At 40.2% G+C, this 25,714-nt stretch overlaps 1 protein-coding gene across 8 annotated transcripts in view; it reads right to left on the bottom strand.

Annotated features, from left to right (window-relative positions):
* Positions 1–25,714, bottom strand: part of FARP1 (FERM, ARH/RhoGEF and pleckstrin domain protein 1) — a 264,160-nt gene that overhangs the window by 26,468 nt on the left and 211,978 nt on the right. For all 8 annotated transcript variants that reach the window (XR_009762704.1, XM_061626563.1, XM_061626560.1 and 5 more), the window contains 3 exons: positions 9,847–9,928; positions 7,724–7,961; positions 2,607–2,737 (listed from right to left, as the gene is read on the bottom strand). Coding sequence is in view for 7 of the 8 variants with exons in the window: in XM_061626563.1 (XP_061482547.1) it covers positions 2,607–2,737; positions 7,724–7,961; positions 9,847–9,928 (451 nt within the window). In the remaining variant the exon portion in view is untranslated. The remainder of the gene's footprint in view (positions 1–2,606; positions 2,738–7,723; positions 7,962–9,846; positions 9,929–25,714) is intronic.

Raw genomic sequence — 25,714 nt, 5'->3', positions numbered from 1 at the left:
TGTGTTCAAAGGGTTCCCATAGTGCTAAGAATGGAGATAAGAAAAATACTGACGTTTACTGTTAAGGAGCAGGTAGTATCTCTCTTGTTTCTTAACGCTGTGGGGCCACTGTGATAAGCCTTTGCCTCCTCTTTGACAGTAAAAGGCAGCAGGCAGAGACTTATTTCCAAACTTAGTGCAGTGATTCCACAGCACTAAGATCAGAAATAAGGGAAATGCTGCATGAACTTTAAAGAGTAAAAGGCAGCATTTCCACCCATCCCAACATTGGGGTGGGAGGTGGGTGGATTTTTTAAAAAAATTCATAAAGAACAGGCAGATCTCTGCCTTCCTGTGCATTTAATTTACTTGTATTTACCTACATTTCTGTTTTGCCTTTCACTCCACACACTTCCACCTCTGGTCTTACGCACGTCTGCCTTTGGCCCTGTCCACTCTTGGAATATGGCCCTATGAAGGTTGTCCACACTAAAATCCATCCCTCTGACTAGAAGATGTTGCCCACCCCTGCTCTAGGCTGTTGTGGAGTACTTTTGTACAAGTGCAGAACTTACGTGTAGGGCTTCTTAAAAACCACAAAGAACATGGATATCTACAAAGCAAGAGGTTTAAAAGGTCTGAAAGGTAGTGTGATGTGTTAAGAGAGCAACTTCAAATCTGGGACCCCAGACAAGTCCAAGTGCATCAGTTCTGAAGAAATGGATGAGAATGGCAGAGCATTTTGCCTGATATATGCAAGGTCATTGTACCCGTTGGCTTTGGAGCTTTTTCATGGTTCTATCTTGTCTTCCATGCTGTTTAATATCTACATGAAATGGCTGGGAGAATCATCTGGAGATGTGGGCTAAATTGTCATTAATAAGTGGCTCACACACAGCTCTAATGATAATGCTTAACTGCTGCTATTATGACATTTTTAGATATTTTACTGATTTTTAGATTGTGGTTTGTAAATATATTATAAATCATTTTTTGTGTGTGTAATATGTGATGAACCACCTTTGGAGAGTTAATTCCTGAAAAGTAGCCCATAAAAATAAAAAAGGGAGTGAGTAAATAAATAAAAAGATTGACACTGCAGGTGGGGATTGATTACACAATGATTTGTACAATGTAGGAAACAAAGATGACGAAATATGTAAACAGATGTAAAGAGAAATGTGGCTGGTGAATTCTACAAAGTGTGTGTTCTTTTCACCTTATTAGCACTCCTATTAATTTCATACAAAAAAACCCCCACCCTTACCACCCATGTACTCGTTCAGGTGTGACTGAGGGCTGGAATGTGCTGAATCTGTGTGTTCTTCATCGTCCCATGCAATTATAGAAAAGGTATGTTTTTCCAATATGTGACAGGCTCCTTACTTTGCCTTAGGATAAGAAGAGCGGCAGCAAGGAAAACATGTACCTATTTGAATGCCATACACTAAATAAAGAGATGCAGATTTATAGATAATTTTCAGTGTGATTCTTGCCACTTCCTGCAGAAAATCAATCCTCCATATGAATTTAAGCTCATGAAAATGAAGAACAGAAAAACAAAGGCCAGCAAGGGGACTTGTGATTTAACTCCACAGTGTTCTATGTCACAGCTGTTTTGTCTTTTTGGCAGAAGGAAAATTGACTGAAGGGAAATTAAGGGGCCAGTCTATACATTCAGAAATGTTATGTGGAACAGATCTTTAAGTAAGACCTTTCCCTTGATAATTATCATCCAGTCTCTCTCTTTTTTAGAAAGTGCTGGTGACAACCCTAATCTTTCTTTGATGAAATTATCTTAGATCCTTTCCAATTTGGGTTTAGGCCTGGTTTGAGGACTGAAATAGCCTTGATAGGCAAGCTACATTGGGACCTTCAGTACAATTGACTGACATATTTGTATGGACTCTCACGTCAGAATGTCCTGCTTCTGGAAATTGGCATGCTAGGGAAAGGGATTCTAGTTTGGTCTTTTTAACATACATTTTGCTTTGCTCAGGAGGGGAAGTATCACTTGCTTAGTGGTCTAGCACATAGACTGCATCCAGAAGGTCCCAGGTTCAATCCCTGGTATCTCCATGTAAGGTTGGGAGAGATCCCTGCCTCAAACCCTAGTAAGCCGCTGCCAGTCTGTATAGACAAAATGAGATGGACCACTGGTCCAACACAGTATAAGACAGCTTCCTGTTTTCTTGTGTGCAATCCACATCATATTATGTTGTCTTGTGAATTGATACACCAACTCTAAGTTAGCAACCTGGGACAAAACTGTCAGAAGAAGTTACAGAAGTCTGAGGCAGTGATTAAATTATAGGAGGAAAGATAATCACAGCCTTTCCATAGCCTTTAGAAACAGTAGCTGTGGGGGAATAAGAAAAGGTAAGGAGGTCTGGCCCTTTTGTTCCCCTCCTCTTTGGCTTAACACCCTCCTGACACTTCTTGTCAGAGCCTTATTCAAATAGAATATTCCAAGCTTGTATAATTCCATTTCATATTTCTTAGTCTAAGATTGTAACACCTTTTAAATGACTCATCTTCCACCCTCAAGACAGAGTTGTATTTTATAAACAATGTTTCCTATATCCATCCTGAACATTCTTCATCCAAAGTGCTACCCTGTCACTTACCCTTCCTGGAATCACCAGATTGTCAATACTTATCAAATCTTTTTTCAATTCATGCAGCTTCTGGAAATTCTCCATCTTTAGCATGCTGCTGTGAAGCTGAGCCACCACTTCTGAAATCTCTGCAAGAGCAGCTGTAAAGTAAAACAAAAAAACAAAAAACCACAAACCACAATATCAAATGAATGCCAACAGCCTGATCTGCATTCAGCTGGTCCCACTCTGCCATATGCCTGAAGAGCTGCACATATAAGCAAGTAGCAGTCTGCAGAGTGGGGCGGCAGCACTTGCCTGAACTCCTGTCACTACCACCTCTGTTCTAGCAGCAGATTAGTCTCGCCAACTCCAGTTAGCCAGGTCTTCACTTGGAGATGGGACACTTGTGTCTTTGAAAGCAGATGGAAACAGCATGCAATGATGGCATGTCCCAGTGCTAATCCACCATTCTCTTTACCCAGTCATTTCTCTTGGTGACTCAAGGAAAAAGTTGATGTTCTGCCTGCTTAGCAGGTGGGGCAGGACATGGGCAAAGGGGCTGGTGGAGGCAGCATGGTATGAGGTCAAGCAGATACACCCAGCTTCCAACTCAGGGTGAAATTTAGCAACAGACAACTGGTGAAGTAAATAATTTCATATTCTACTTTAGTCTTACCTTCCCCATAGGACTATAAACAATTATATATTATACGGCCATGAGAGTGGCTGTATACTATAGCCAGCGAGGATTTTTCACATTCCACAATGTTAAATTGAAAATACCCCCCATTCCATTCTGATGCTTCCCATAAGCTCACTTCAAAACAAAACCTTACAAAACTTATAGTCCTGAACTCAGAAACGCTCGCTTAACAACCCTCTCAATTTTCATGGCGATACACAAAACAGTCAGAGAGAACAGAGAGTTCAAAGTCTAAAGAGAGAAAAAAAAAACCCAGACCCCTTTTGGACTTTTTTCTCTGAGTTCTCATAATCTGTTGAAATTCATTAAAAATCAGCCATGTTCACACAGTATCTGTAATCCTGTTACTGACCTTGCCCCATACTCTGACCTTCATCTTCTGCGGTTTAAAAGTTAAAAATATACCTGGCTGATTTTTAATTAATTTAAGAAATTTTGCATTAAACTGAATGATAATGTCGGGCATTGCTCGGTAAGAACCAACTGTCAGAGTTCTAAAAGCCAGATTCGCAGCTGCTTGTCTTGCCTAATCAGGGGGCCACACCCACACCAGACTTTTATTTTATGTGAGACAGTCATGGCTTCCCCCCAAGAATCCTGGGAAGTGTAGTTTGTGAAGGGTGCTGAGAGGACACTCCTATTCCCCTGACAGAGCACCAGTGACCAGAGTGGTTTAACAGTCAGCTGCTCTGATTGAAGCTCTGTGAGGGGAACAGGGCATCTAGGAACTCTCAGCACCCTTCATTAACTACACTTCCCAGGATTCTTTGAGAGAAGCCATGACTGTCCAAAGTGAAATAAAGGTCTGGTGAGGATGTGGCCAGGGACACCTTTGGTTTAAATTTGGGTGGGAGGCTACATGTGCCTGCTGTAGAATAAAAAAGTGGGGGAAACCCTGAAAAGCAATGATACTGTTCACAATGTTTTCCTTTTGGAAAGGAAAGGGGCTTCTCCTCTGCCCAGTGCCTACCCACCTATCTCCTCCCCTCCCCCCTCCTCCTACCCTCCCTGCCCCTCCCCCAGGTCAGTGTTGGACTACTTGTAGGCCCCTTCCAACTCTACTATTCTATTATTCTATGACCTGGGAGACCAGGGTTCGAATCCCCATACAGCCATGAAGCTCACTGGGTGACCTTGGGCCAGTCAGTGCCTCTCAGCCTCTGAGGAAGGCAATGGTAAAATCACCTCTGAATACCATTTACCATGAAAACCCTATTCATAGGGTTACCATAAGTCAGGATCAACTTGCAGACAGTCCATTTTCATTTTCAAACATGATTGCACAGAAATAAATCCCACTGAACTAAAAAAGTATGCAACTGATCAAACCTACCCTCCCTTCTCCTCTCCAACCCCTCCCTCTTCCCCTCCCCTCCAATCCCCTCCCCCTCTCCCTCCCATCCCCTCCTTCCCCCTCCCCCTCCCCCTGGTCAGTTTTACCTATCTTAAGCATGATTGCACAGGAGTAAATACCACTGAACTCAATAAGCATGCAAATGAAAAAACGTGCCCTCCCCTGTTCCTTCATTTGCCCCTCCCCCTCTAATCCCCTCCTTCCCCCTCCCTCCATTCCACTCTCCCCTCCCTTTCTCCTTCCCTCTCCTCTCCCCTCCCCCTGCTCCTCCCCCATGGTCAGTTTTACCTATCCTAACCATGATTACATAGGAGTAAATCCCATTGAACTCAATAAGCATGCAAATTATCAGACCCAGCTTTCCCCTCCTTCCTCTCTCCTCTCCCTCCCCCCCTTCCTTCTTCTTCCTTTCCTGCCCACTCCAGCCGTCTCTCCCTCCCCCCGGTCAGTTTTACCTATCCTAAGCATGATTGTATGGGAGTAAATCCCACTGAACTCAATAAATATGCAAATGATCAAACCTGTCCTTCTCCTCCCCTCCCCCTCCTTCCTGCTCCTATCCCCCTCCTCCCCCCCTCCTCCTCCCCTCCCCATCCCCTGTGGTCAGTTTCAGCTATCCTAAGCATGATTGCAGGGCAGTACATCCCACTGAACTCGATAAGCATACAAATGATCAATCTATTCTCTGCAAGCTTGCACAGGATCCCATTTCTTACCTCCTGGATTAAAAAGCAGAGAAATTCACTAACAGGCAAAAAACCTTACGGTTTAAGAATGTACCTATAACCCAGAGATATTTCTATCAAACTCTAAAAAGTAGGGAAATTGGACAGCTATAGTGAATCCACAAGGGGAGCAGGAGACCTGACCTCCTCTCTGAGATATTGTATTGCCCTACACATTTGTCAAAATGCAAACAAAATTTGGGTTGGTCTTTCACAGTCCAATCCACTTGCTGTGTAGCTTGGAAGAATTTGGTAACATGCATCTGAGTATATGGTGAGTGGTGGCAACACCTGCAATCAGCCCAAATAATAGAAACCAGACATGAGTTGTGCTGATCTTGTTTTAGCAGGGAGGAAGCAACATTATTAAGACAGTTGACATAGTTCAGACAGTCACTTTAAATATGTCTGATTTACTTTGCAATTTTAGTGAAGTTTCCTATAGGAAAGCATTTTCTTTTGCTTCTGTTTCTGTGAATATGTGAAGTACAGCAACACTGTGTAAAATTTACACTAAAAACACTCCAAAAATAATTGTGGAATAATGGCACTGACTGTTCTGCAGAATAGTCTCCAAAGGACATGAGGAGTGTCTCCGTTTGCACAAGATAAAACAGCGGGAGGTGAAATATATTCTAGCAAAATTCTAATCGTGCTCTATGTTTTTAATTGACCATGCCCACCTTTCCTTAAATGAAGTGGTTTAAACATAGCAGGCTGAAAACATGCATCTTGGGAAGGCAAAGTTTGTTTTTCCCAACAGCTAGAGTCATTGCTGAAGAATCAACATATTGCACATCAAACTGCAGTTTCAGATTCCACTGTTAATGCACCCAAAATAGAAATAGAACATAACCTCCAATATGAAACACAAAAGGCTGTCTTCACCATCATCTGCCATTGACCAATAAAAAGGCTTTGAAATTAATAAAAATAAATTTGACACAGGTTTCTAGGATGAATAATGAAATAAAAATTTTCTAGATTAGATTCTCTGTAGAAACATTAGTAACACAGGAATGAAGCAAAGTAAGAAGAACACCAAAAAAATACAAAAATGTAATTCTCCATCTTTGGAGATGGCAGGTGTTGCCACCACTCACCATATGCTGAGGCACATGTTACCAAATTCTTTCAGGCTACACAGGAAGTGGATTGGGATGTGAAAGACCAACCCAAATTGTGTTAGCATTTTGACAAATTTGAAGGGCAGTACAATATCTCAGAGAGGAGGTCAGGTCTCCGGCTCCCCTGGTGCATTCACTATAGCTGCCCAATTTCCCTACTTCTAAAAGTTTGATAGAAATATCTGCTGGCTATAGGTACGTTCTTAAACTGCAAGATATTTTGCCTATTAGTGAATCATATGTACTAACTGCAAGCACGCTATATTGCAACATTTTGCTGTTAAGTCCCTCTTGTGTCTTTTTATTACACTGACACCTTTCAAGGAAGGCTATTACTGATAAAAGTATAGTTCCTCTAGGTTTCAAGGTAATGAAATAAACTGACTCTCCCAACATGTGATCTTTAGCTTATGGGCCTGCACTTCACTTGCTTACTTATTTATTTTTTTAATAAAATTGTACACACATTTTCTAGCAATTTTTTTTTTAACTTTTATGCATTATTTTCGGGTATGTTTCAAAATCAGACAAATTGTTTCTGTATATAAAAACTCACATTTCAGCTACCCACCGGTTGCCACATTATTCTGAATGGCTGCCCAAAAAAGTCATAAGAAGCATGAAAGATCGAAATGCTGATGCCTGTAAATAATAATTTGGTCTCTCTGTGTTTTAAATCTCTTTGTAGAGTTTGTACCTAAGGAATCTATTTGACTGCCATGACTTCCAGTGCATCATTACTTCCATTGAAGGTCAAGGAATAATATATATATATAAGCATATTTACCCTCTTTTTTGCGTTTTGCACAATTGTCTACTTGTTCACAAAATGGACTAGAATGGGAGGGTAGGGCTAAAATCCTATACCTACTTAACTGAGCACAAGCCCAACTGAACTTTATGGCATTTTGGAGAAGATATACATAGCATTGCTCTGTTAAGGACACATAAATGCATATAACCAAACCACACCAGTATATATATATATATTAAAAGCTGCTTCAGAAGGCCGCTTTAGCATGGAGAAGTGGTGTGATACTTTAATGTTTAATTCCTTTTCCCCATCCATCATTTTCCTGCTCCAAATCACATCTTCCGAAGCAGCTTCTCCTTGAAATATATATGTATAAAGGGCTGTCAAGGTTCAGTTACACACTTTTGCATGCAACATGTACTTAGCACCTATAAGGAATGGGTTTGCAGCTTGTGGGAGATCTTCCGAAATGCTCACTTACCTCTGGAGTCCCTGAAGTCCACATTATTAGGTGGATAATGTTTACAGAGCCTTTCCATTATTTGCTTGTAGTGCATAAGCCTGTGCAGAGGCCTGAGAAGGAAGGTGTTGAGGGGGAGATAACAGACTTTCTGCATCTCAAAGTCTCTGCATAAGGTTTCCAGCTTTCGAGAGTTCTTGATCTCATTCTCCAGCTCAACCAGAACATCAGTGTGCTTCCGCAAATGAATTGTGAGTTGCTACAGAGAAGGAAAAAAAGAGAGATGAGGGTATATTGGGAAAGCATTATCTGTTGCATCTTTAACCTTGCACCTTCAGGACATATTAGGCAGACTGGCAATAAACTGAATGTGAGATTCAAAAGGAGTGGGGCCACGATGCTGTCATAATGAATACCAGTACCACATCATTCTTGTTGTCCTATCTGTAATGACTTGGCTGCAGGTTCATCATTTTTGGTTGAGACCAAGGATATCTAGGGAACTCTTACCCTTACATCTTTCTTCCTCTTGCTGGTACTTTTGAAACATCTCATGAGATTCTACTCTGAGGGCCTTTAAAGATTTGGCAAATTGCGACATCCTCTCTATGAAATGCTCTATGCCCCAACGAGTCTCATATTTACTAGCTTTTAGAAAGACTGTGAAGGAATTTGGCCCAAATGTCCCTGACCATCCTGGACACTGTTTTCGAGATGATTTGTGGGGTAAGAAGCTTTTGAATATTACACCTACCATGTGGAAGTGCTTTACAACAGCCACAACATGGGGGTGCAATATACAAATTAACTTTTACAGCCAACATTAAGGAAGAAAACAGTCTTTATACACCCTGTATGCTATCCGTCTGAGCACAGGCTAAGGACAGCTTGGAGCACTGTGAAGAAGAGAGCACTCCACAAACCCATGGAGACTTGAATATTATCTCGGTAGCTCTCCCACCCAGTCATATTTCTTCTGGTGGTAGCTGGATGCTGGTCCAGTAGACCACAAGCCTAATTACCCACATACACTTGTGGCCCAGAAGCACAAATAAAAGGTGCTCCATATAAAGTTCTCAGTTCTACATTTCAAAAAGTCATTAAACACATGATGCAATTTTAAAAACAGGTGTGAAATAGTGATCCCATCCTTCTACTTGCAGGAAAAAGAAATACATTAAAATGTTCTCATTTTACTGAGTGTATTTAAAGACCTTATGATAGAAAGGCAACCCAGAAATGTTAATAACAGTACTCCTACTTGACTTAGGCTGCAATCGAATACATATCTATTCAGAAGTAAACTCCATTGGGTTCAGGGGGTCTTACTCCCAGGTAAGTGCGTACTGGATTGCAGCCTTGGACACTTAGACAATCCAGAGGTATGCAGCTGCAGAAACTCCACTCTGCCTAATTGCTCAGAAATTCATTGACTTGTTTCAGTGAGCAATTACAGCACAAAATTACAATTTTTTTTATTGCTAAGGCAAAGGCCACCACCAATCACACAATAAAAATATGATTGCAATTTCTAAACTCTTTTATAATTATAATAATAATTATAAAAACTGTAACACCTTCTATTAAAAAAAGATCCACTTTTTTACAATTTAACTCAAGACTTTAACAACAGTTGACAGAACCCTACTATTTCACATGCTTCATCCACCTTTATTATTCTAAATCATGCTGGCAATCAATTATACGGGATTCGGCCCATTCCTTTTTAAACAGACAAATCCACAATGAGAAAGTTAAGTCAAATATGGTCTTATAGGTCTGGTTTGTCAGCAAGACCACCCATATGTCCTCTCTCACCCAATCCCTTTTGTCTTCCAACCACTTTGCTGTACATTTCTGTCTCAGGCAATTATACAGACTGCACTGCAAACCCGGTATGTTCTAGAGTTTCAATTGCTGGTTGTCCACACTGATACCAGCCCTCCTCTGGGTGAATCTCTCTGAATCACCCTAACATAGCTGCAGAATGGAAGCGATTCAATTTTCCCAAGAAATACAGCAGAGAGTGTACTATTATTATTCAAGAAGAGAGCAAGCAAGCATGCACTCGTGCATGTAGGCACATGCATGAACTGGTTCCATGCAATCCGCACCATGGTTTAAAGGCTACACATAATTCATACCTTCATATTCTGGATGTTCTTCAGCATAACATCCCCAATTCTTTGGTAATCTCCTTTCAAGTGGGCATTAGAGCGGCCTTCCCTGCCAACAACAGAATTATCCATGTCAGTCAAGCATTGTAACTGCATCATCACGCAAAGAGAAAAAGGATTTTATACTTTACAAACTGCTGCTCTGTGCAGCTATTTTCAAGGAATCTAATATGCTGTTAATTCCCACATGAAGTACATTCTTCGTTTGCCACAGCTTGCAGTTCTAACAGTACTGAGGCCATGAACTTTATAAACCTATTAAGTTTTGAAGACAAAAGGGCAAGTGGATCATTTTGAAATCCAGCAGTACAGACAATCTAGGGGGATGGAAACAGCAAAAATGGATCATTTCAGAAAGGACACTTAACACACAGCAGGATAGTTGACACACTTATTTGAAGAATACTTTGAATGTCTGATTCAAAGTTCCAGTATCCTGGGATAGACTTAAAGAACAGCAATTGAAATCTGAGATAGGCAAACTCCCTTGGCCTCTCCTCGGATCGACCCAGAAATGAATCAGTTTGCTTCCCACCCACTCCCCGCCAAAATAGGAAGACAAGTCAGTTAATTTCCCAAACCATTCCAACAGATTCAGGAATGGAGTGTCCCTCCCCACCAGCCCCAAAACCCCTTCGGAACCATTCATTTTACTTACTGCATGAATGAACAGAGGTGGCAGCAGGAGCAGGGGAGGGAAGGAAGGCTCCTCCCCCCTTTCTCCATTCCCCTAATGTGCTCCTCTGCATCAGGACTGACAAAGCAATGACCCTTGCGGTTCTTTCCAAGGGCTATTCCTCTGCTTTCCTGATCAACTACAGATAACATTAGGGCAATGGGGGAGAGGGAAGTAAAGGAAAATAAACTTCTTTTTCCCCTTTGCTGTTTCCACATGAACGTAAGAAAAGCAAGTGGTGGGGAGGATAATTGTAGGCTGGCAGGGAGAGGTGAAAATGGAAATGGACTGCCATCAAGTCAATTCTGACTTATGGCGACCCTATGAATAGGGTTTTCATGGTAAGCAGTATTCAGAGGTGGTTTGCTTGCTCAGATCCAAGCCAGGAAAGGTACAGGTTCCTCCCCACCAAGGATTCTTAAAAGCTTGCCTCTCCTTTGAGGTGCCGTTGTACAAACCCTGGAAGTTAATTTGAATAGCCATACATGAAACTTATGGGAATGTTCCAAGACAGCGCCAAATTAGCATGTTGATTTCAGTGTGTGTATCATATTCTTTTATGCAAGCCATTACTTCCCTGAATTTTTTTTTAGTTTTTTTCTACAGACCACATTTAGGCACCCATACACTCAGTAGATGAAAAGGCTGAAGCAAGCCATTAACTCATTTTGAAATATTGTTCTGCTCTTAATGTGAATAAACACAAATTATCCACATGCAAGGATCCTTCATACCACAGCCAAGGTGCTGTGAGAGATTGTGATTCCACAGAAGACAAGTACTCTTCTTACTGCAGACAAAAATATTGCAAAAAATCAAAATGCACAAAGAAAACTCAAAATAGCTAAAGGCAATTAGACATTGGCTTTCAAATTCCTTTTTCTGTGGTAGTTATTCAAGATTTTAGGAAATGTCTTTTGCAGTAAAAATGAAAGCTGGATCTAGTAAGACGTTTCCTCTTACTGGATCTAGTAAGACTTTTCTTTACAGTAGCCCATAACAACTGGATTACAGGCAACTAACTGGTGCTCCGCTGCAAGAATGCATAATCCAGCAATTAGCCATGATAACCCCAGTAGTACCACCGTCGGTTTGACATACAAGTGGCATGAACAGGTATTTGCACTGGCATATACAAGAAAACTGTAACAGCTTTGTATCACCCCAAAGGTCAATGGAATAGCACCCACTCCCCCAGCCAAGAATAGCACCCACTCCCCCATAGCTCTACATTTACTTTTCCTTACAGTGAGAAACTTTTTTTATGTAAGTTTTTATTATTTTATTTTCAAAGGAAGAAACAACAAATTATATGAAACACAAAAGGCTGTCTTCACCATCTGCCATTGACCAATAAAAAGGCTTTGAAATTAATAAAAATAAATTTGACACAGATTTCTAGGATGAATAATGAGGAAAATATTTTTTTCTCGTTTAGATTCTCTGTAGAAACATTAGTAAGACAGGAAAGAAGCAAAGTAAGAAGAACACCAACAAACATACAAAAATATAATTCTTTGGAGATGGCAGGTGTTGCCACCACTCACCATATACTCAGAGGCACACGTTACCAAATTCTTCCAAGCTACACAGGAAGTGGATTGGACTGTGAAAGACCAACCCAAATTGTGTTTGCATTTTGACCAATTTGTAGGGCAGTACAATATCTCAGAGAGGAGGTCAGGTCTCCTGCTCCCCTGGTGCATTCACTATAGCTGCCCAATTTCCCTGCTTTTTAAAGTTTGATAGAAATAGCTGTGGGTTATAGGTACATTCTTAAACCACAAGGTGAATAACAAAATACACTGTTGCAAAAATAACAAGTACACAATCACAATTACGTTTTATATATATTATATATATAAAATATATATTTTAGGTGATTAATGGAATCCTTATAGGGATCCAGAGCAAGCTTGAGTGGGGTTCTGTTTGTTGCTTTCAAAACTGTCTTATATGTATGTGTGTGTGTGTGTGTGTGTGTGTATATATATATATATATATATATATAAATCAGACAAAACATCTTGCTTATATATATATATACATATAAAACAAATGTAATATGCTTGTCACTTGCTGCACAAGTTATAAACATGTGAGGGGGAGCTGCCTCCAGAAGTATGGGAAACTGCCAGGAGAGACTTTTGGATGGATGGAACTGTCTAGTTTTGGTCCATGTCACTTGGCATGTGTTCATTTGTAAGTATGTCCCGTCCTGTTTCAGAGTAAGTGCGATTTTTTAAAAAAAACCTGTGCAACAATTTAAATACACACTTTTGAACATATATTCTCACAAAATATGCATTTCTAAACCCATTTTGTCATAATTACACATTTCTGCATTTTAATGCATTTTGACACTTTTAAAGTCGAGAACTGCATCACTGTTAATTCCAAAGGAAAACTATGTTTAGATCTGCTCATTAGTCTAGGAGGTGTGAAACAGATCATTCTCTACCAACATTATTGCCAAAGGCATATTCCTTCTCTTTGCCAAATGATATTCTAAATGATAAGCATGAAATGGCTGTAGACCAGAGGCCCCACTGGGAAGCCTGAAAGCAGGCCTCGAGGGCAACAGCAACACTCATCCCCAAATGACATTCCCAGCAACTGGTATTCAGAGACATTTCCTGCCTCTGACAGCGGAGGGAGCAACAGAGCCATGGTGGTCAGCAGCCATTGAGCCTCTAGAAACGTGTGCAACCCACTTTGAAAGCCATCCAAGTTGGCGGGCATAGAATCATAGAATAGTAGAGTTGGAAGGGGCCTATAAAGCCATCAAGTCCAACCCTCTTTGGCGTCCCAAAGTGCAGCTGCTGTTCCCACCTGCCCCATGCAAGGTGGCTTACTCTGCACCAGGACAGCCCCCCCCAAAAATCTGGAGGTTGCAAGAAAACCAGGCAATGGAAGCAATGGAGTTTGGGCTCTGTTTTGCATGACATTAGAGAAGCCCTCAGGTTCTTAAAAGGAGTGGAGCCTGGGAGTTTATTCCCCCCCTCCTCCATCCCCGCTTTCCCCACCTTCTTTGCGAAGGAAACTGACCAGGCCGGAACAGGGAGGTGCAACGACCAGAGACTCAGAAAAGTGGTGGAAGACATGCAGCCTTCCGGTCCTCATTCGGAGGCTGGAACTGGTTTCATTGCCATCATACCTCTTTCATCCCCCCTCCTTGCGTTTCTTTGGACTGGCACCCTTCCACATTGCTGCTCTCGTTTGGGAACCAGAAGTTTTTCGGAGTCTAAGGACCACCCTACCCCTTTGGCCCATTAACCATTAGAGTTCCGTTAACCTTTTTGCTCCACCGGAGGAGCCACTCGCTCTCACATTCGTCACTCAATTTGAGAGCAAATCTAGCTCGAGGGAGTGCGAAGGAGCCAGCCTGTGAGGCGGCAGGGTGGGCGCTGAGGGAAGAGGGCAGTCGCCGCGCTTGCTCCTGATCTCTCTCTTTCTCTCCTCCTTGGCCACACCTGCCGCTTCCCAGCGGCAGTGCCTAGGGCGGTGGGCAGCTCATGGTGTCACTCCTGTCTCGTGGTGTCACCCGGTGTGGCCCGCACCCGCCGTACCGCCCTAGTGACACCCCTGATTGTATTACACTTGGAGAGCAGTGTTGATTTTTTATTTTATTTATTTATTTATTTATTTATTTATTATTTGATTTATATCCCACCCTTCCTCCCGGCAGGAGCCCAGGGTTCCAAACAAAAGCACTAAAAATGTTAAAACATCACAAAAACAAACTTTAAAACACATTAAAACAAAACATCTTTAAAAGCGTTTCTTAAAAAAAGCTTTCAAAATATCGTCTAAGAATTATTCCATTTCTTCACCATCCATTATTTACTATCAAAATAAGCTCTCACTTTGCTTGTTGGGGGCTGAAGGGGCTTTACACATTACATGACTTATTCATGAATCAAGTTCCACTTACTATTAAACAAATTCAGGAAAAACTATACCCACATCAATGTACTTGGTATCAGTTACTTCAGGTTCAGCACTTCATAACAATACCTTCTGTAGACAAGCAGGGACAGAAATCATTGATTTCATTTGAGAAGTATTTGGAGGGAATATCATTCACTGATAAGGGTTCTTTATCATCTTTACATAAAATATTACTAGATCTAACTACTGGGACTTTACATAGTCTACGACAACAATGGGAGGAAGATGTTGGTATGGAAATTGATTCTGTAAAATGGGAAAATTTATGGGATATATTCCCATTTCATTTAATATCAGCAAAACTGTGAGAAAATTCATATAGAATTATTCATAGGTGGTATTTAACTCCATTAGTTTTGCATAGAATCAATAATACTGCTACACAGTGGTGTTGGAAAGGGTGTGGAGAGCTTGGAAGTTATTTTCATATGTGGTGGACATGTGCTGCTGTTTAGGCATTTTGGAAAAAAGTGTTGCATGAAACTGGGATGATTACAGGGCAGAACATCAAGTCTGATCCTGTTATGGCTCTCTTGTCGATTTTCCAAGGACATAATCTGTCACTGCACTCTAAGGATCTAGTAGTAACCTTACTAGTGGCAGCAAGAATAGTAATTGCTTGTCATTGGAAAAAGTTTGATTACAATTTAATAGAATTATGGTACTCTCAGGTATGGAACAAAGCTTTAATGGAAAAATTAACACAACAAAGATTGGCGAGGCAGGATCCAAATAAAAAAGACAACTTTCATAATATATGGTTTATGTTTATAAACTATGTAGCAGTCGGGGAGCATGATTTCTATAAGCCATCAACTCATGCCTCATTATGGAGGGATGTCTTCCAGTAGTCTATGCAGTTTATTGCACTAAATCCATCTACCAAAAGTAAATTTCTAGATCTCTATGGCGTTCCGTGTATTAAATGTTATGCTTTTTAAAAAGCTTACATTAATCTCAGTAACTCTCTTCTCCACCTCATTTTTATTTATTGATTTCTTATTTTTATTATTATTATATTTTTAAAACATTTTTGTTTTATTTTTATTTTTCCTTGTTTAATTTATTTATGTATATATGATTTGATTGTATAAGCTATATGTCAGTACATTGTAACAGGCATTTAAATTGTTACGAAGTTTTTGATTTATACACTTAAGAAGTTGATTTAAAAAAAGAAAAAGAAAAAAATTAAGAAATGCAGTACAAAAATGAGCATCTTGGTCAAGTCTTATTGCATATGGGGTTATGTGAGTGAGTGAGTGAGTGAGTGAGTGAGTGAGTGAGAGAGAGAGAGAGAGAGAGAGAGAGAGAGAGAGAGAGAGAGAGAGAGAGAGTGTACATGGACCACTCTAAAAAGACCATACAGGAAAACTCAAAGTGGAAAAGAGAACAATTATTAAACAAGGGTAATTAACACAAAATTGAATTCTTTATATGCAGCTATGTGAATAATGCTCCTTTTTTCTTTCTTTGATTGTGTGTTATGTATTGTTTTATACTGTTCTGTTATTTGTATGGCAAAGAAGAATTAAATGTGTTTTTAAAAAATCATCTAAGATTAAAAACATTTTTAAAAGAAGGTTTAAGAATGTATTAAAAAGCAATTCCAACACAGACGCAGATTGGGATAGGTCTCAACTTAAAAGGCTTGTTGAAAGAGGAAGGTCTTCAATTGATTTCCCCCCCCCAAGGTATTTTTTTTCAGATTGGTCCTATTTAAATCAATATAAAGGCTAGTCAGCAATTAGGATCCCCAGTTAAGCTTTGAATGCACAGAGTAGTCAGAATTTGGGTAAAGTGCTGAGCAGCTGGAAGAACATGTGGTAATGTTTAGCCCAGGAAACTGCTTATATGAATATATAAGAATGATGCTGCAACTCTATATGGCCATTCTATTGCTGCAGAGGTCCTTTTACCCATTACCTCCTGTAATAATCACTTCTCCAGTTTTACTTTAGATGCAAGCAGGCCTCATGCTGGGGTCAGAGGGAAGGATGAGTTGATGGGTACTCATATATTGCAGCAACTCTGCACCCTGCTCTCCATTATACCCAAAGGATTATGCCCAAAGGATATATTCATTCAAACAATGGCTTAAAAGGCACATACATTTAGACGCTCAACAAGGAAACTATGTAGAGGATTTAGACATAATGGGTTGTAGTCAACTACTCAGAGTAGACCGATTGATATTAATGAACCTAAGATAATCATGTCCATTAACTTCAATAGGTCTACTCTGAGTAGAATTAGCACTGAATGCCACTCAACTCCTTCAAAATTGGAAGTGTTCCCTAAACAAGATACAGAATTCAGCACTATGATAATGAATCACTGTGTTTTGGTATTTTTCCTGGTAAACAAATACAATTTTTGTCTTGACATGAAAATGGAGAGCAGCATAAAAAAAGATACCAAAGCCAATACAGTAAAGCATCTGACCTCCAGTTGCTGCTACAGTGAGCCATAAGGAATCCTTAATATATTTACAAGAAAACTGATCTCCAAACACAGGAAGACATCTGATGAGGCAGAGGCGATCAAAGATTATAAAACCCAATAATTGCTTTTACAACCTATGGGTTCTTTTAACCACCTTTTTCAATCTACCCAGTTTTAAAAGAACAATCTTCATTATACTTTGCCTTTGAGATAAAATAAACAAGATGAAATGTAGTGGCTGGCATCGGTAGAAATAATACTAGCTTCCAAATACTGTTTCTTCCACTTATACCCAGCTCTTCCTCCAGGATGCTCAGAGTTGCACACATGGTGACCAGCTGGTCTCCCATCCAATCAGCACTCAGAGCTAGACATTTTAGCTTCAGAGGCCCAACTGCTTTGATGCCTTCAGACTATTCTTTGAGTTTATTTTACAGGATTTTTGAAGGATTACTGAGATAATGTGAAGTGCTTTGCACTTAGGAAAAAGTGCTGTTAAGTACCAGGTATTATTTACTATGATAATCTGAAGTGGGAGCATGAAGGCTACCTGTAAAGTGGACATTTCTTATTCCAGGTTGCTGATCCTTTTAGCATGTACAGTGCTTGAATTCTAAGAAAAGTTAGCTTACATCACAGTCTCATACATGTCTACTCAGACACAATCCCATGGAGTTTTTCTACTTACTATATTTTAACCTGCTTTTCAGATAATTATTTTCTCACAAAGCAGCACACATCAATGAAAGTGGATGGGGGGGAGAGAGAGAAGAGAGCCAGGCACTGCTATCAGGTTTATACACTTTAGACAAGACACACTAGGGAATGGGAGTGAAGGGAAAAAGGAAGAAGAGAGAGATCAGTTATTCCAGGCCAAAACAAAGCAATGAGTGATAAGCATTTATATCCGGTTAAGGCCAGGATGATCTTCCCTAGCAATGGTTCTTGCTTGAATAGCAGTTGCTGCCTCTTTTTCTTTTGGCTAATGGATGGGGCCAGAGTGTGTCCTTACCTCACCCCTTTGCTTCTGCAGTTCCAGGGTAACTGGCAGTTGGAGCAGAGTGCACTTTCTGTTAGGGATGTGTAAAGCAGGCTCCCTGCAGCTGCTCCATCTCTAGTTGATGGACAGGGCTATGTATGTCTCCCCTTTGCCATGGTGTTCTTCCTGTAAGCCAGGGGATTTAGCTTCCCCCATGGCACTTGGTCCCCTGGCAATGGAAGAGTTCAATGGGGCTTAAAGCCAGGTAAATGTGTATATGACTGCATCCTTAAGGAAATTCACAGAAGGAACATTTCCTGTTTCCCCCCTGTCCCATTACCTGTGCCCCTGAAAAGCTTCTTCTGAGGGTTGGTGGGACTTCCTGAATAATATGGGGAGCTGGTGGGACAAGGAGACTTTTTTTTCTTTTGTGAACTTCCTTTATGGATCCATTAAATTAAAGGAAATGCAGATCAATCTTTGCAGATGAAAATGCAAGACACCTCTTAAGGTCAACTTTTGTCTTATTTGACACTTTAATGAAGAAGAAATGGATCACACCCACCCTAGGTTCAGCAATGAGCCATGGGCCTGGCCTTACAAATTAATCACAAAAAATTATTTAAAGAGGAGTATGCTAGGATAAAATGTATTCTTGACCTCCATTTAAAATATTCATTCATAGCAACAGTGGGATTTTTATGTGCAAATTGAAGTTTACCAGTTCAGTTTGTATGGAGTGAAGTCAGAGACATTATCAGGGAAGAATGCAAAAAGACAATACCTCTAGTTAAAAAGAGAGAAAGACCTCAATGGAGGACTGAAGAAACTCTTAAAATGGTTCAAGAGAGAAGGAAAGCAAAGCAAAAGGAGATAGAAACGTGGTCAGAACCCTAAATGCAACAATACAATGACTAGTACGTAGGGACAAAGAGAACTATTATTGTATAGAAATAAGAATAGGACAACAAAAAAGGTAGAACAAGAGCCCTCTTCCAAAAGATTAGAGAAATTAAAGGGAAATTTAAACCAAGAGTAGGGATGTTGAATAATCAACAGGGAACACACTGACTGACCAAGATGAAATAAAAGGAAGATGGAAGCAATACACTGAAGAACTCTATAAAAGAGATGCAAAGATGACAGATTCATACATAGAGGAACCGTATGATGAAGAACCAGAAATTTTAGAATGTGAGGTGAAAGCTGCTCTTAAAATACTTGAAAGAAACAAAGAACCAGGAACAGATGGCATACCAATAGAGTTGCTACAAGCTGAGACTGAATCTGTCCAAATTTTGACTAAAATCTGTCAACAAATATGGAAAAGAAAACAATGGCCCACAGACTGGAAGCATTCAGTATACATCCCTATTCCAAAGAAAGGGGATCCCAGTAATTATCAAACTATTGCCTTAATATCCCATGCAAATAAAGTAATGCTCAAGATTCTACAACAAAGACTGTTACCATACATGGAGCGAGAAATGCCAGATGTCCAAGCTGGATTTAGAAAGGGAAGAGGCACCAGAGATCATATCGCAAACATATGTTGGATAACAGAATGGACAAAGGAATTTAGAATCATAGAATCAGAGTTGGAAGCACCCTGTGCTTTCTAGATTACAGCAAAGTGTTTGATTGTATAGATTATGAAAAACTATGGAATGCTTTAAAAAAAATAGGGGTGCCACAGCATCTGATTGTTCTGATGCGCAACTTATACTCTGGACAAGAGGCTACTGTAAGGACAGAATATGGAGAAACTGATTGGTTCCCCATTGGAAAGGGGAGACGGGTGTATTTTATCACCTTACTTGTTTAATCTATATGCTGAACATATCATACGGAAAGCGGGATTGGACCAAGATGGAGGTGTGAAAATTGGAGGGAGAAATATCAATAATTTAAGATATGCAGACGATACCATACTACTAGAAGAAACCAGTAATGATTTGAAACGAATGCTGATGAAAGTTAAAGAGAAAAGCATAAAAGCAGGACTACAGCTGAATGTCAAGAAGACTAAAGTAATGACAACAGAAGATTTATGTAACTTTACAGTTGAGAATGAGGACATTGAACTTGTCAAGGATTATCAATACCTCGGCACAGTCATTAACCAAAATGGAGACAATAGTCAAGACATCAGAAGAAGGCTAGGACTGGGGAGGGCAGCTGTAACAGAACTAGAAAAGGTCCTCAAATGCAAAGATGTATCACTGAACATTAAAGTCAGGATCATTCAGACCATGGTATTCCTGATCTCTATGTATGGATGTGAAAGTTGGACAGTGAAAAAAGTGGATAAGAGAAAAATCAACTCATTTGAAATGTGGCGTTGGAGGAGAGCTTTGTGCATACCATGGACTGCAAAAAAGAGAAATAATTGGGTGTTAGAACAAATTAAACCAGAACAATCACTAGAAGCTAAAATGATGAAACTGAGGTTATCATACTTTGGACACATCATGAGAAGACATGACTGACTAGAAAAGACCATAATGCTGGGAGAAACAGCAGGGAGTAGAAAAAAAGGAAGGCCAAACAAGAGATGATTCCATAAAGGAAGCCACAGACCTGAACGTACAAGATCTGAACAGGGTGGTTCACAACAGATGCTATTGTAGGCCGCTGATTCATAGGGTTGCCATAAGTCGTAATTGACTTGAAGGTACATAACAACAACAACAAAGTTCAGTTCTATATATGACCACTCAGAAGTAATTCCCCAGTGAGTTCAACCTAAGAGTGCCATCCTATACACATTTACTTTTCTTAAAGTAAGCCCTACTGAACTCAGTGAAGTCTTACCTCTAAGAAACACACAAGATTGCCTTGTAAACGTGGGAGGAAAAATCCATCTTTCTATACCTGATGAACCAAATCTGACATAAATATTACTCTCTAATGCTGAAAGCAGTTACCAAAATTGTGCAAGAAGATAAAGTCACTCTACATATTCTACTTGTCTCATTTTCAGTCAACTGACTAGTTCATAGCAATGGATGAAATCTAGTAACAACAACCCCTGCAATGTTTTAGACTGCCAGGAAAAACTATTACATTAGAATAAGGAATTTGCTGTGGAAAAATAATCCAGGATAAATCTTAACGCACAGGAGTTCCTCAAGTGAAACACAAAATTTAAATCACAGACCAGCGAAACAAATCTGCAGTTTGTTACTGGCCCTGCTTGCTGTCAAAATTCCCCAGGCAGATCTATAAACTGTTAAGATTTGTGGGTTAACACATTCCCCTGGATTAGCTCCATTTGCCAGAATACAATAAACAACAGTTTGTAAGCGCTACCTCCTGTGAGGGGTTCCGGTGGCCTACTTACTCAGTATTATAGCACTACTAAAGAGCTTCATTTACTTTTGAATCCACAACTAAAGTAAAGAACATTTGAATGCACAACAAAGGTTGGTGCAAGAGATGAATTTTTCCCACCACAGACAAGAACCTACGTTGGATGCCTGCTTTTAGCCCAACACAGGCAACCACTATTGCCATTATATGCTGAGAATAAACATCTTATAGCAGAAGCAAATAAATGAGTCTTTGATGAATATAATTGTGAAAATGAGACTAATTTCTCTCAACTTTTTCCAAACCAAGAACCTTCTTGCTGGACTTTAAACTGCTATGGTTTAGCATTTATTAAAGCACAATCGTATAGAACGTGACAGGATCCTGTACTTTATAGCAGCCTTCACCATTCTGGTGCACTCAAGCTCCCATCACCTTGGCCATGCCAGTTGGGACTGATGGGAGTTACAGTCCAACAATGTCTAGTAGGCACCAGATTGGGGAAGGCTGCCTTGCATAAAACCATATCCTTGTGAATGAGCAAACCTTATCACTGATAAATATGATTTCTCTTCCAACAAGATTTAGAAGTAAAGTCAGCAAAGGAAACAAAAATATTATACATGAACAAGGATGATTTTCTCGAATTTAGAAAGTAAGCTGAAGTTAAAGAAGTCCCCCTAGAAACTTCAGAGCTGCCCACTACAATACTCCCAAGTCATACTTGCTCAAGTGATCAGATAGATGATTAATGACATTTTAGGATAATATGCAGTATAGTGGAGTCTGTTCAGTATAAAATATATACATTTACAAGTATATTTGCAAGCTAAAATCCTGGATTATGAAAACATAGCAGTTCAAAACGTTACATCTTCTAGATAAAAAAGCACCAGTGCATCAGAATAAAAGCATCATAAAAATAAACAAATCAGCCTTTGTTCTCATTTTAAAAAATCCAAAAAGTAGCTTAGTACCAAGAGATTTTCTTTCTCCCCTGGCACTTTACAAAAATAGAAGCCGCCTCATCCTGCTTCTGGCTATTTTTCCTACCCAGCTCAATACTGGCTCACATTTAGCATGCAAGGTGTAAAATAGGCATATGAGTCCAGGAAAGCTTATTTAGTTTCTGATTAACACCATACTATACTCAGAGTACATACTCTCCTGACTAATGCTGGGTTTTCTAGATATATAATATGCTGATGACTAAGGAGTGAATTAGAATTCAATTCGTTTCTGTTTTTTTTCCTTTGACTTTTTGATGAAGCAAATCACAGGTGCCAATACAGGGAATAATTCGTTGAAGATCAGTGATCATTCAAAATGAGGGTTCCTGGGTAGGGCTGTCAGCTGATTTTTATTTTTTAAACTTAGCTGATTATGATTTATATACCAAACTGAATTTCCATGTGGGTAAAATATTTCTGAAGCATATTTTCTTCATTTTTAGATGATGCATACCTGAGCATGGATGAAACAAATTATCTTGACCCATCCCAATCTGGGCTCAGGCCGGGTTATGAGACTTTGGTGTTGTTTGCCCTGATGGATGACCTTTATCGGGAGAAGAACAGGGGTGTGTGCGTGTGATGCTGTTTTTCTTACTTGATCTCTCAATGGCTTTTGATACCATTGACCATGGTATTCTTCTGAGCCAACTTGGTGAAATGGGTATTGGAAGCACTGTTTTACAGTGGTTCCGATCCTATCTCCAAGGTTGCTCTCAGAGAATAGCATTGGATGGTTGTCTTTTGGCCCCCTGGCAGTTGTGCTGTGGAGGTACTGCAGGGTACCATCTTGACCCCAATGCTGTTTAACATCCATATGAAGTTCTTAGGAGTGGTCATTAGGAGATTTGGGGCAAGGTGTCAGCAGTACGCTGATGATACCCAGCTCTGTTTCTTGCAAGCCCTAGATCGGTGCCTGGACTTGGTGGTGGTCTGGATGAGGGCCAATAAACTGAGTCTGAATCCTAGCAAGATGGAGGCACTGTGGGTTAGTGGTTCCTGAGTTCAGATAATTGGTCAATTGCCTGCTTTGGATTGTTGTTGGTGGTGTTTATTTCTACCCCACCTTTTGGCCAAAAGGCCCTCAAGGCGGCTTACAAAAAAACACAATACATCAATATAAAAATACATCAATAAAAAACATACAATTTACAATAGGCAATACATAAATAAGTAAATATGGGTGAGAAGAAGGATGGGCACAGGAGAAGTCCAAACGAATGGATCTTGAGGGAAAGAAGTGGAGGAGAGATCCTTTCTCCATGACAACTGAGATGATGGATTAGCGACGCCATGCTACTCATTAAACTGCTGCCATCTGTGGATATTTCCCCCTATTAGAGTTACAGTGATGTGATAGACGAAGCACTTCCAGCCGGTGGGTCTCTCCAAGAAGCTGTAGACCCTGCCTTGGATGTTGCTGCAGCTCAGAAGAGGTCTGCAGACGTTGTAGATGGAGATGCGTGGGTCTAAGCCAACAGGCGGGTGCAGGTAGTCGCTGCTCATCACCACCGTTGCTTCCACAGCCTCGCTGCAGCATGACTGTTGCTGAGGCGCGCTGCCGGTCCCCTGGGGTCCTGTCAGCGCTGGCGGTGTTCTTGGCTAGCTCCAGAGCCAAGGTCTTCATGCTCCCTTTCCTGGATGTGACGGACAGGCGCCCCAAGCTCCACGGCTTCCTCTCCGCCTTGGGGGAGAAAGACGAGGATGACATAGTCCCATGAAGAGAACGGAGCCATGGTGAAGGAAACCTGAGGCAGTCGGAGGGATAGAGCAAGGAAGGAGGCCGGGGAGGGGGAGATGCTGAGCGAGACGAAAGCAGGCAGGCGAGCCCAACTGGAAGTCTTGGTCTCTTTCTTTCTCTCAACGTCTACTGAAGACCTTCCTCTTTCAACAAGCCTTTTAAGTTGAGAACTTATCCCAGTCTGTGTTGGAATTGCTTTTTAAGTTGTTTTTAAAGTTGTTTTTTAGATGTGTTTAAGATGTTTTGTTTTAATATGTTTTAAAGTCTTTCATTTTTATGATGTTTTAAAGTGCTTTTAGTGTTTGCTATCCTGGGCTCCTTCTGGGAGGAAAGGCAGGATATAAATAAAGTCAAAGCAGACTCATCTTAAAAGAGGCATTATCTCCTATTAGAGAGAAAAAGGGAATGCCTCTTCCAAGATGGCGCTAAATAAATATCTGCTTTCTGATTAACACTGAGTTGATTAAAAGCTTTTAATTGATATATCCAATGAAACATAGCAACCTAGTTCTAGCCATAAGTCATGACTTATGTTTCAAATGATTGCAATGGGACGGAGCTGCAAATAACTTGGTCTGGATTTGCTAGATTATAACAGGCTTGCAATCATCACTTAATTGGTCACAAGAGACGAATAAGGGTTATCAAGGAAGTTTCTGGTATTTTTCTTTCTTTCCAGAGATCTGAGTGCCACAAAATGACTAACAATCATGACCCTATACGTGTGTGCAAGCAAGCTAGTAAAAATGTTGAAGGCTATTATAATTTTGGTACCCTTTTTGACTTTTTTGTAGTAAAAAAAAAAAACATTTCCAAATTATCCATGTTGGCAGATAAAATGTTCTTAAATACTGAGAAATTACTAGAGCTGCCTTTTACTGCCTTTGTTTTTAATAAATCGGGATTAGTTAGAATCACACAGTAGGGAATAAGCTTATAAAAACCATTAGCTCCTTTTGGCATTATTCCACCTTTCTTTTTTAAAGGGCTTCTATGATCATAGAGCTGAATCCCCGCTAGTAACGGATCTCCTACTCAGAGGTTTAAATATACTGCCTGTATTAAAGATCTAGATATGTTTGATGAGCTGATTTGATTGGTTTGATTGGTTAAGTTTAGTGCCTATGGTACAATGGAAGAAAGCGGTAAACTTGGATTGCTAAACTATAGGTGCTCTTATATCGATCAGGATGATACTGAGGATAATAAGAGTTTCTTTACTGAATAATTCTTAAACAGTAAAACATCTGAGCTTCTTCTCAACCAGCACACACGACACTGACTAACTCCAGTAACTATATCAGTCTAGCTCCCCCTAGGGTGTGTAATACTCTCTAGAGAAAGTTAACTCTTTCTTTGCTGTGCATCTAACCTAAAGAAACATTTCACCATATTTCCCTTTCTTTGAGTTCTAACTTATTTTGTGTGTTTTTTTCTATCAGCAAACATTGTGTAGAATAACATTTAGTCTCTATAACGTTCTGGTTTTCAAATTACTCTTCCTCTGGATGTCACCCTCTTAGGACTTGCAAGAGATAGGATGTCTTTGGCAGGTGATGCTTGCTCACAAGAATTTGTCAGTTCTTTGTTCTCAGTCTTTTGAGCTTGTTCTGGCAATAAATTCTGCTTTTCTGCCTCTGAATTCTCACTTTGTTGTGAAATTGGTTATGGTTTGGGAACCAACTGTAGATGTCTCCTGTTCCTTCAGAATGTTCCATTGT

This window comes from Rhineura floridana, chromosome 5, assembly GCF_030035675.1.
Source record: "Rhineura floridana isolate rRhiFlo1 chromosome 5, rRhiFlo1.hap2, whole genome shotgun sequence".
NCBI classification, from domain to species: Eukaryota; Metazoa; Chordata; class Lepidosauria; order Squamata; family Rhineuridae; genus Rhineura; species Rhineura floridana.
Note: the sequence above shows the minus strand (reverse complement) of the source record. Positions and strands in the feature narration are given on the sequence as shown.